General features: G+C 42.2%; 1 protein-coding gene across 2 annotated transcripts in view; it reads left to right on the top strand.

Moving 5' to 3' along the window:
- RAB39B (RAB39B, member RAS oncogene family) overlaps positions 1-11,102 on the top strand; it is a 53,705-nt gene extending 42,603 nt beyond the window's left edge. For both annotated transcript variants that reach the window (XM_033946100.1, XM_033946101.1), the window contains exon 2: positions 8,048-11,102. In XM_033946100.1, the coding sequence (XP_033801991.1) occupies positions 8,048-8,474 (427 nt within the window). In that variant the 3' untranslated portion in view covers positions 8,475-11,102. The remainder of the gene's footprint in view (positions 1-8,047) is intronic.
- Positions 11,103-11,964: the final 862 nt, after the last annotated feature.

Consider the following 11,964-nt stretch of genomic DNA (forward strand, 5'->3'; position numbering starts at 1 on the left):
CAATCCCATCTCTTAAAATCATAAACACAAGACGCCAATATATTTTTTCTGTCACTGCTCCCCAAACCTGGAATTCTTTACCTTACCACTTGAGACAAGAAGTCAATCTAGAGAAATTCAAAAGTAACCTGAAAACCTTTCTATTCAATGATGCCTTCATAAATTAATAATAATTTTATCATAAATCAATTTCAGGACCAAGCTTCACCCCTTCCTCATGTTCCTTCCCTAAATGTGATCCCCATCTTTAATTTATATTGTAACTTCTTGCCTTCTCTTTCCCATTTGTTTCTAGTATTGTCATTTTTTGTCTTAAGTTTAGTCAACTATCCTCAATGTATTACCATGTTTATAATGTAATTTTTAATGTACATCGCTTTGAATTAAGAAAAAGCGATTAATCAAAACTGAATTAAACTTGGAAACTTGGATGGTAATAAGAGACATAGTTATTCCCTATCTATCCCAGACGTGATCACAATCTATGCTCAGTAGCCTAAAAAGTGAATGGTAGGGACTATATGAATATAATAGAAAGAAGAAACATAACAAATCACAATAAAAGAGAATAGAATGGGAAGGAAAAGCAAAATGTAAGAAAAAAATAAAAATGATGCAAAATAAAAGTTCAGTTTGGCTCAGTTCAGTGTAAGGGAGTAGCAGAATACGATGGACGGGAGAGAAAGTAGGCCGCAGATGATCTGTATAATTAGACCTGGAGTACTGTGTCCAGTTTTGGAGGCCTCATTACCAAAAGGATGTGAAGAGAATGGAGTCGATCCAAAGAATGGCCACTAGGATGGTTTCAGGATTTAAAGGCATCCCATACGAAGAACGCCTAACCAGGCTGTGCTTATATTCTCTCGAGGAGCACAGAGAAAGGGGGGACATGATAGAAACATTCAAATACATCACGGGTCGCATTGAAGTGGAGGAAGAAATATTTTTTCTGAAGGATCCCACATCGACACAAGGGCATCCGTTAAAACTTAAGGGGGGAAGATTCCATGGTGACACCAGGAAATACTTCTTCACTGAACGGGTGATCAATGGAATAGTCTTCCTCGCCAGGTGGTCGAGGCCAGTAACGTGCTTGACTTCAAGCGTCGATGGGACCAACAGGTGGGGGTACCTCAGAGTTTTGCTTAAAAGATGGATACTTCAGGTGGGGGGTTTGTCTTGAGTAGACTTGTGGGAGGGAGAGTTATTGTGTGGGCAGACTTGTTAGGCCGCCGGCCCTTTTCTGCCATCAAACTCTATGATCCCTTGATGTCAATCTCTCGCTGGCCGAAGGCTGTCTCAGGATCCCAACCTCAGGCAAACAGTGCACATCTATCACCGGGCCTACAAGGGCAGGAGCCAATGCTCACAGCAGACCACTGCAGGGCCCTCCAGGCAAGTGGACTGATCAAGAGGAGGAACTACGCCCTCCCAGGCGTGCTGGAAGCCCCCTAGGGCCGCATTTTCCTCGACCATCGGGATGCCCCACTCTCACCCTGGCAAGCCGCTCCAAGGGGAAGTTGACCTCCCCGCAGCCATCCTCCATTGCCACAGCACCTCTCAAAACACCGGCAGACAAATGAACAAAATCACCTGACGAAATCACCTGGGTTACAAGGAAACTGGATATGGGGGAGTCTCTGGATGTCGTGTACTTGGACTTCAGCAAAGCTTTTGATAGCGTCCCGCACCGCAGATTGTTGAGCAAGATGACATCGATGGGATTGGGAGCAACATTGACGACATGGGTCAATGACTGGTTAAGCGGCAGACTCCAGAGGGTAGTGGTTAACGGTACCCCCTCCAATACATCAGAGGTGACCAGTGGAGTGCCACAGGGCTCGGTCTTGGGACCGATCCTTTTCAACATATACATAAGAGACCTGACTCAGGGGCTTCAAGGTAAAATAACATTATTCGCCGACGACGCCAAACTATGCAACATAGTAGGTAACAGCGCTTCACCCGACAGTATGGAGCAGGACCTGCTCTTATTGGAACATTGGTCCTCGACTTGGCAGCTAGGCTTCAATGCTAAAAAATGTAAGGTCATGCACCTTGGCAGCAGAAACCCGTGCAGAACTTACACTCTAAATGGTGAGACCTTAGCTAGGACTAGGGGAGAACGTGATTTGGGAGTGATCATTAGTGAAGACATGAAAACTGCCAATCAGGTGGAGAAAGCTGCATACAAGGCTAGACAAATGGTGGGATGCATCCGTAGAGGTTTCGTCAGCTGGAGCCCCGAAGTCATAATGCCTTTGTACAGATCCATGGTGAGACCTCATCTGGAATATTGTGTTCAATTCTGGAGACCACATTATCAAAAAGATGTGCGGAGAATTGAGTCAGTTCAACGAATGGCCACCAGGATGGTCTCGGGACTCAAGAACCTCCCATATGAGGAAAGACTGAATAAATTGCAGCTATACTCGCTCAAGGAACGTAGAGAGAGGGGAGACATGATTGAGATGTTTAAATATATCGCGGGCCGCATTGAGATGGAAGACGATATCTTCTTTCTTAAAGGACCTTCGACCACAAGAGGTCATCCGCTTAAAATCAAAAGGCAGGCAATTTCATGGTGACGCCAGGAAGTATTTCTTCACCGAAAGGGTGGTCGATCATTGGAATGGACTTCACTGCAGGTGATTAACGGCAGCAGCGTGCTAGATTTTAAAAAGAAATGGGATATGCATGTGGGATCTCTAGCGGGATAAAGTCTGAGGGTGGGTCACTAGGTGGGCAGACTTGATGGGCTATAGCCCTTTTCTGCCATCATATACTATGTTTCTATGAAATAACTCTGTCATTGCTCCAAGGTAGGTAGGATGCCCACTGCCGTTAAAACTGTTAGGCCACAGAACCAACGTACAGACATGGTAGAGTAGGATGGAAATTAAAGCACTGTTTGAGCCAGTCAATTTGAATTAAGTCAGAGCCAAAAGGAAAAATTATAAGATTAAAAACTAGCTAAAGAGAGAAATGGATCCAAGATGGTGTTGAGGACAGACATGCAACGTGGAACTCTCCTCTAACTCCGTCTTTCCCGTTTCCCCCTTACCTCTGTCTTTCATTCGGGAGAGGCTGTGTGCCGCCCAATTAATAAGTTTCCTCAGCATGTTGCAGTTAAAACCACATTGAAATGGGGAAAAAGAAAGGAGCTACCCCACTAGTTCTTCCGGTGTCCGGGAGCGCCAGAAATCTAATATAGATCACGTTTGATCGAAGACCCCCGAGCCAAGGGAAGGAAACAACTCGGACTTCGGGAGGCATGCCGAATTCTACAAGCCTCAGTTTGGATTGGGTTTCTCTTATCCCGAATCAATGGCAGGCTCCTCTACAACCCGGAAGAGAGAGCTCCACAGAGAGTAAATCGGTGCAGTCTGCCCAAGGTAACAGGCTGCTAAGCCCTGGAGGAGCCCACTGGAACCCTGACATCGGTTCTCACCGTGGAGCCAGAAGAGTGTTCATCTTCCGTTGATAAAAGTGACCAGTTTGGAGAGTTAATTAAACCCGCTGTGGTCAACTTGGATGAACTGTGGAGAGCTATAGAAGTCATGGACTCCAACCATAGGAAAGCAGTAACTTTGGTAAGAAATGACTGTGCTACTATCAGCTCCCAGGTAAATATCCATGGTGAGATGTGAAGAAATTAATCAAATTAAAATTTTGGAAGTGGATATTATTAAATAGCTTATATCCAGAAAAAGTTGGAATATATTGAGAATAAGCAGAAAAGGAATAATTTGAGAATATTAAACTTTCCCAGATCTCCAATAATATCAGCTGTTGAAATAGTCCGGAAATATTTGAGAGAAATTTTGTTAACGCCAATGGAAAGTTTACCACCAGTAATTAGAGCTCAGTATATCTCTTTGGGGAAGAAATAAGAGAGTTCTACTCCCACTAGGACAGTGGGAATAGAAGGTGATGAAATGAATTTGACTAATTTTCTGGAGAATTCATTGGATGTAATAACTGAAAGAACTACTCCGTGACATTCGCTTTGGAGTTTGATAGAGATTTGATACTTTGGACTTACTTTAGACATATGAATGATAAACTTTTCAGTTTATCAGTTCGATTGTTTCCCAATATATCTCAGATGATTCAAAAGAGAAGAAAAGATTTCCTGATATATAGACCAATGATTTTAGCCTTGGGAGCATCTTTTATATTGAAATTTCCTGCAAAGTGTGTTTCTTTACAGGTGAAAAATTGTTTTCAATGCTATCCTCTATAGATTTTTTATTATTTCTGTTTTTCACTTTTTTCTAATACCTGGATCTCTAAATTTGTGGACTAAATAATGAGCATAATTTCTTGATTTTTTTTTTTTCTTTATTTCACGTTCAGTGAATTTCATCTACTAAATCTGTATTCAAGTAAAGTTTCCTTGTTTGTAATTTTGAAAATTCAATAAATAATAAAAAAAACTAACCAAAGATACAGAAAAAAATTGGAAATAAATTCAAAATTAAAAGAAATAAGGAAGGGAGACACCACCATCTATGACTTATCTTGGTGCCATCGGCCAGATCCCTTAGGCTACCTCCCATAGGAGGGGCCTAGGGGATCTGGCCAATCAGAATCTTAGGCCACTCCCAGTGCATCCCAGAATGCACTGGGAGACAGGCCTAAGATTCTGGTTGACCCAGGTGCTTAAGGCCCCCCCCCTTAAGTGCCTGGGCCATTCAGGGCCTTAGGCCCCTCCCCGGTACACCCCAAGATGTCTGGGAAGGAGCAGGCCTGCCATTCCAGTGAAGGACTGGGCATCCTTCCTGCCGCGATCGTTACAGAGGTGGGGGGGATGCTGGTTGCCTGGGCCGCTGAGATGATCGTGGCAGCTGCAATCAGCTCAGTGGCCCGATCCAGAACTTATACCTGTTTTGACTTGGTCTAAGTCAGGGGTAGGGAATTCCGGTCCTCAAGAGCCGGAGCCAGGTCAGGTTTTCAGGATATCCACCATGAATATGTATGAGATGGATTTGCATGCACTGCCTCCTTGAGATGCAAATCTATCTCATGCATATTTATTGTGGCTATCCTGAAAACCTGACCTGGCTCTGGCTCTCGAGGAAACATATAAGTTCCATCCAGGCAACCTCATCAAACTTTCTATTATCGCTGCTGGATGACCAAGTTTGGTCGGCCCACATCCCGCCCACCTCCCGCCCTAACTACTCCTCCAAAAATGCCCCTTTTCGCTCTGGGCGCACAGCAGCAGTCAAAAGGCCTAAGCTGCCTCTAGATACGTCTCAAACCCATTTCGATTATCGGTACTTGGAGACTTGTCTTTTTTATTGTCCAATTGCCAATTTAGATAGGTTTTTAAACATATTTTCATTTTATAAGCCCCTTAGCCTTTGACTTCACAATGCAGGTGTAAAGAGCCTTAACGTAAATGGAGAGGAAGAGATAGTGGATGCTGCGGCTGAGAGACTGGATGGGCCATTTGGCCTCTATCTGCCATCATGTTTCTAATTCTTGTTCTAGGCTTCCTCTTTTCTCCAATATACATGAAAAAGGTCTTGTCTCCTCTTTTTACATCTTCAGCCTGCACTTTCACCAATCACATTTCTCTCTTCACTGAGTTTTATCCACTATTCTTTCCTTCTTCTCTTCTTGTGTTCTTTTGTATTCTTTGAATGCCACCTCTTTTGGCTTTATTTTTTCATCCACCTGTTTTGAGAACCATAACAGTGTCTTGTTGCTCTTGCTTTTATTAGTTTTCCGTACACAGAGTTCAGTTGCCGTTTTAATAGCTCCTCTCAGCTTAGACCACAGTCTTCCCACTTCCCTTATATCCTCCCATCACATCAGTTGTTTCTTCAGGGACACCCTCATTTTACTGAAATCAGCTCATTTGAAATCCAGGACTTTGAGTTTTGTATGTCCACAGTCCACCTTAGTTCTTATATCCAACCATACTATATGATGATCACTATTACCAAGGTGGATACCCAACTGGACAATAGACACACAGTCTCCCTTCGTGAGCACCAGATCAAGTATCGTCACTTCCCTCGTGTGTTCCATCACCATTTGTCGGAGCATAACGCTTTGAAGAGCATCCGCAATCTCTTGGCTTCTTTCCGATTCTGCGGTCGAGATGTTCCAGGTCACATCAGGAAGGTTGAAATCTACAAGTAGGAGCACCTCCCCTTTCAGACTGTTTTTGGTTATCTGCAATCAGCTCTTTGTCCAACTTCTCTGTTTGTGTCGGAGGCCTAAAGATGACTCCTGTGTATATAGGGTTTCATCCTTTCTCTTCAAGCTGATCTATAATGCTTCCTCCATTCCCCAGGAACTTCCCCCTCCCCCCCTCCCTTCAATATTATAGCCACTGTTCATTTTCAGATGGTAGGACCAGTCCTCTACTTACTCCTCTGGGCTGACTTTACCATCACCTATACACATAGGTTTGTTTGCACAAATAAAGTTATGTGGCTGGATAAACAGCCAGCCAGATTAGCAGAACCCTCCCAAAAGCACTATTGCATGGACAAAATGGACCTAACACTAAGCCCAGCTTGGATAGTGGATCCCGTGCAACTACCGTGGGCCATGCAGGAGCATTATTATGGACTAAGTTGACAGGACAGTTGAGGCTGCTTTGTGATCTTCAACAATTTAAGAAACTGCTGAAAACAACTTTGTGGAGGCATTCTCTTGACTGAATTATGATTCTGATTGTAAATCAGGGGTGTCAAACTCCCTCCTCGAGGGCCGCAATCCAGCCGGGTTTTCAGGATTTCCTCAATGAATATGCATGAGATCTATTTGCATGCACTGCTTTCAATGCATATTCATTGGGGAAATCCTGAAAATCTGACTGGATTGCGGCCCTCAAGGAGGGACTTTGAAGATCCCTGTTGTAAATGCTTTTGATTTAGTTCTCTGTTTACCTGTGTGTTAGTAACATGCTGATTTTTTGGTTTTAGGTAAATTGCTTAGGTTTATGCAGGTTAGAAATGTTTTAAATACATAAAATACCAGCTAAAAGTTCCTAATGAAGATACTTAGTAATATGTGAGTACATCGGTTCAAATATTTATTCAAGTTCAAGTTTCAAGTTTAATAATAATTTGATTAATCGCTTAATCTAAATTCTAAGCGATGTACATAATAATAAAAATTACAAAATAAGGGGAATAATACAGTAAATAACAAAACTAAGACTAACGAGACTATTGACAAATTTAACGAAACTAGGAACATAAGGGAGGAGATGGATAAGAGTTACAATTTGTTTAAAAGTTATAGAAACAAATAAGGGAGATGCATAAGGAGAGGGAAGATAAAAATTACTTCAATAAAATTATAGAGAAAAAATAAAATTAGATAGAAGACTAAATGATTAATTTACAAAGGCATCTTTAAAGAGAAAGCTCTTTAGTTTACCCTTGAATTTTTCCATATTGGGTTCTTCCCTTAAGTGGCCTAATTTATTGTCCCTTATTCTGTGCTGGCAAAATTAAAAATTAAATAAATGTGCTTAGTTACAAATACTTGAAGGACACGGTTGTGTTAGGCACAAGGAACCGAATCAAGCATCAACTGGCCAAAAATGTAGTGTTTTATAAATAAAGAGAAGGTCCTCAAGCCAGTGCTTAGGACATACCCAGCCAGTCAAGTTTTGAGGATAACCATATTGAATATGCATGAGATACATTTGCATGCCAGGAATGCGCTCCCCAGGGAGGTGGTGAAGAGGAAAATGGTAACAGAGTTCAAACAAGCATGAGATGAACACAGAGGTTCTCTAATCAGTCAGGTTTTCACTATGAATATGCATAAACTTGATTTGCATACACTGCCTCCATTATATGCAAATTTCTTTCATGGATATCCTGAAAACCTGACTGGCAAAGAGGTACTCCAGGACTGGGTTGAGAACCCCTGATGTAGAGTGACCAACTCACAGATAATGCAGATTATATGTAACAGAGATCCCAATTTGCTATTGTACAAAGTATGATCATGAAATTTATATACTACAGTACTCTTGCGTCTTGTTTGCATTTTTCTCTTTATCTTGCAGGTCTATAACCCGGGCCTACTACAGAAACTCGGTGGGTGGCCTCCTCCTGTTTGACATTACAAACCGCAGATCCTTCCAGAATGTCCATGAGTGGCTAGAAGAGGCAAAAGTGCATGTACAGCCTTTCCAGATTGTCTTCGTTTTGGTGGGCCACAAATGTGACCTTGACACACAACGGCAAGTGACCAGACATGAGGCTGAGAAACTGGCTGCGGCCTATGGTCTGAAGTATATTGAGACGTCGGCTCGGGATGCCATTAACGTGGAGAAGGCCTTTACCGACCTGACTCGAGATATATATGAGCTTGTTAGGAGGGGGGATATTACTATCCAGGAAGGCTGGGAAGGGGTAAAGAGTGGATTTGTACCAAATGTAGTGCACTCATCGGAAGAGGTTGTCAAATCAGATAGGCGGTGCTTATGCTAATTTATTTGTAGATGGAGAAGCTCTTATGAACTTTAATCTAACATCTATAGTTGATCTCAGTGTGTTAGAAGGCAACACATAAAAAAGGAGAATTAGGAAAGTTATTTTCAAATACAGAAAGGCAATTTTGTTTTGGAATTTGAGAATACAGACACATATGGAAATGAAGAAAGTCTGCATGTTTACACTGTCTAAGACGGCCATCATATGAAAGTGAAATTAATGAATTTGTACCTTCCAGTGAATTCATTATGTACTTAATGTGGTGTTACTAGTGATCTGCGGTGCTTTGACGCCTCAAGTGAAGGAGTATGCGAAGGCGTAAATTGAAGAGCAGAAAAATCTCAGTTTTGCTGAATTTCCAGAGGTTTTTGAAAGTTCAGAGACGCAGCAGTGCCAGCATAATTTATGATGCGGCGAGGTACTCGTTCATCCTAAGGACAGGATTAGCATGCAGACAGCCACCAGCTGATGCCTGAAAAGGTGATTAAAATGCAGACAAAAGGGTGTAATCTGGTATTTCCAGGAAACGTGTGCTATTTTATCAGTAATATTAAGTGAAATTTGAAAATGCACCTATTCAAAACAAGAAAAGCATTTTTCCATTCATCATTTGTAGCTGAGACTGTAGGAAGCAAGTTTGTGGTGGCTGGTCCACTTATAATTACACAAACACACACACATATGTATATGTGTGAGAACAGATTATATATCTCTATATAATCTGCTCCCACACACAAACGAATGGTCGCGTATGGTCCACAGACCAAAGATGAACTGCGCTGTTGCAGAAGAGTGGAAAGACTCAGTGTAAAGCAGTGACACATATGCACACATCCTAGCCTTTATTACCCTAACAGAATATGTAGCCGGTTTAAGAAACAGACTGTGTAAGGCCTGGTAGTCAGTCACTTACCCTAATTTGCAAAGTGGCATCTTAGCATAAAACCAGCCACCCTCTTTCCCCCCCCCCCCCCAAGCTCCATAGATTGAAAAGTGCCAACATCAATTTCACTTTCTCCAACATTCTTATATTGTCTACAGCAGATCAGGTAGACAAATGGCTTGAGCCCAAGAGCGATCACAGATTGCACATGGGAGATCATTTTAGAGGGTTAGGTGGCATTTACGTGTGTAAATGAACATACTTCTATTGCCTAGTGCGTTCCAAAAGCCATGTTTCGTGTATATCCACAGCATGTACATGTTTCAAAGGGGCAGGTCCTGAGCATGTGTGGGCATGGAGAATACATTGATGTTGTAAACAGTTTCCCTATTTATATCTCCTTTGAACAGGCACTAACTGCTCATTTTGGACCTTGGGGGTTCAAGGAGCCAGTGAGGAGTCAATTGGCCTTAAATCCACCTCAAAAAGCCAAAACGTTGGGGGGTTTGGACCTGGGCTCCCTGATCGGCCCCTCATACATTTAGTTTTGCAAAATCTGCTATTTACTTGTATAAGTTCCAGAAATGCTACCTACACCCGTAAGTGGCAGCTTTGTGGCTGAGACTCATTTCTTTGAGCATGTTTCTTTGTAAAATAGCTGTTCCTGCTGTGTGGGCCACTAAATACACATGTAGTTCCCACAGCCTTATAGGTATTTTACAAAATGCTCCTTATTCAACAGGCCTTTGTAAAATACTTCGCTAACTGTAATGTCTCAACATGAACTCCCTTTTCTACACAGAAGCCCAATACAAAATTGGACTTTGTTGTTTCAAGACCTTGAAACCACCACATCTACAGACTTGATGCACCGTGTATCACTCAGGTTAACAAAAAGATCGGAAAATCATTGTTTCAAATTGGGGAACCGGTGAGGGAGTAGCTTATTAATCCACTAATTTTTTAGTCTTGTAAATCTAGGCTCCTTCAAATTGGTTTATAGGTGAACTACATTCAGTGGTCTTTAGTGACCAAATGTTCCCCTGACAGAATGGTTGTACACATGGCTTTAGCTGGTAGGATATGATCAGGTGATATTTAGTATATGCTGAAATATTGAATGTGTTCGATTAGGAGGGAGATGCACTAGCCACTCTGTAAGCCTTGACCGTTCTTGCTCAGTTCTAGGCTGGATAATTATTTGAAAATGCTAAGAAATCACTGAAATAATGATGATAAGAAATCACCTTTAGATACTCAGATCTATTCGACTGGTTAATGCTATGTGGAAATCCCGCGGCTGGTTTGATGCAAGTGTTAGCGCTGTTCGCACCCCTCCTCATAGAGACCTACCATCAAAACTCAAAGGACAGAGAGTGTTTGTCTTCAAGTACAGCTGTTGTTTTCTTACGCCTTCTTGGTGTTCCAGATTCAGGCCTATGAGTGGGTGATCATTAAAGCCAAGAATGTAACGTCAGCCAGACATTCTTCAGAATGTAATGCAGGGTATTACTGGATAATGAGTTTGGGAGGCTGACCCATCCAACACTCCGCGGGAGAGAGGGGCGCAAGATGTGACAGAGCCACACCTCTGGCATCCATCCTGGATACCTGGTGGAATATTTACACGGAAAATGATCAGTGGTAGACAGTGTTGTGTACTAAAAATTCTTTGAATTTCAAGTTTTAAAAATCAGTGTAACTTTCTAACAAGTTTGCTAAATGTAAACATTGATTTTCTGGATCCCTGTAATTCTGACATTCCTAGTGTTTAATGTTTTAAAATACTTGATAAACTGCCTTTCCATCAAACAAACAAAAAGCTGTTTACATAGTTAAAACCACAATGTTCACAGTTCCCTATGGTGAAAACGGCCCCAACCCAGTTCTGGAGGCACATCTAACCTAGTCTGGTTATCTGGCTAATCACAATGGCTGTGTACAAGAGAGATGTGCAGACACTGCAACTCAAAAGTCAGCAGCTGTATTGCATACTTATTCCGTACAGGCAGTGCCTCAAGTTACAAATGCCTGACTTAAGTACAGCTCTTACACTTCGCCTGTAGCAGATTCAGGAATGATGCATGGCCACATTAAGAACAGTGTGTGGCTGTGCATGCTATACCTTAGAAGGAATAGTGGTAGGGACAGGTGCTCCTTTGTCCGCTGGGAGCAGAGGTAAGCAGCAAGAAGCTGAAAATCCACATGTTCTGAGCTACATACAATTCTGACCTAAGAACAACTTTAAAAACGTAACTTGTTCTTAACCCAGGGACTACCTGTATATAGTCTGAACACCAGACCAGTAAGATGCACTTATAGGATCGGGTTGGAAGACACTGCCATCAAAACATCAGCACACACGGTCATGAACAGTGAAAATGAAAGCCATACATGCTCAGTCATTTCCGTCTAAGTAACTTGTCAGCTCTGCCTGTGTTTTTGACTCCATTCCAGGGGTCATTTACTCTGTGGAGCCAATTTACTCTAGGACCCAAGTCCCAAAGCACACTTTGGCCTAGATTCAGTAAACGGCATTCAAAAATCATCACTAAAACTCCCACTATAACGGGTGTAAATGCTGGTGCAGAACGTATAGCATTT

This window comes from Geotrypetes seraphini, chromosome 5 (assembly GCF_902459505.1).
Source record: "Geotrypetes seraphini chromosome 5, aGeoSer1.1, whole genome shotgun sequence".
In the NCBI taxonomy this organism is placed as follows: domain Eukaryota; kingdom Metazoa; phylum Chordata; class Amphibia; order Gymnophiona; family Dermophiidae; genus Geotrypetes; species Geotrypetes seraphini.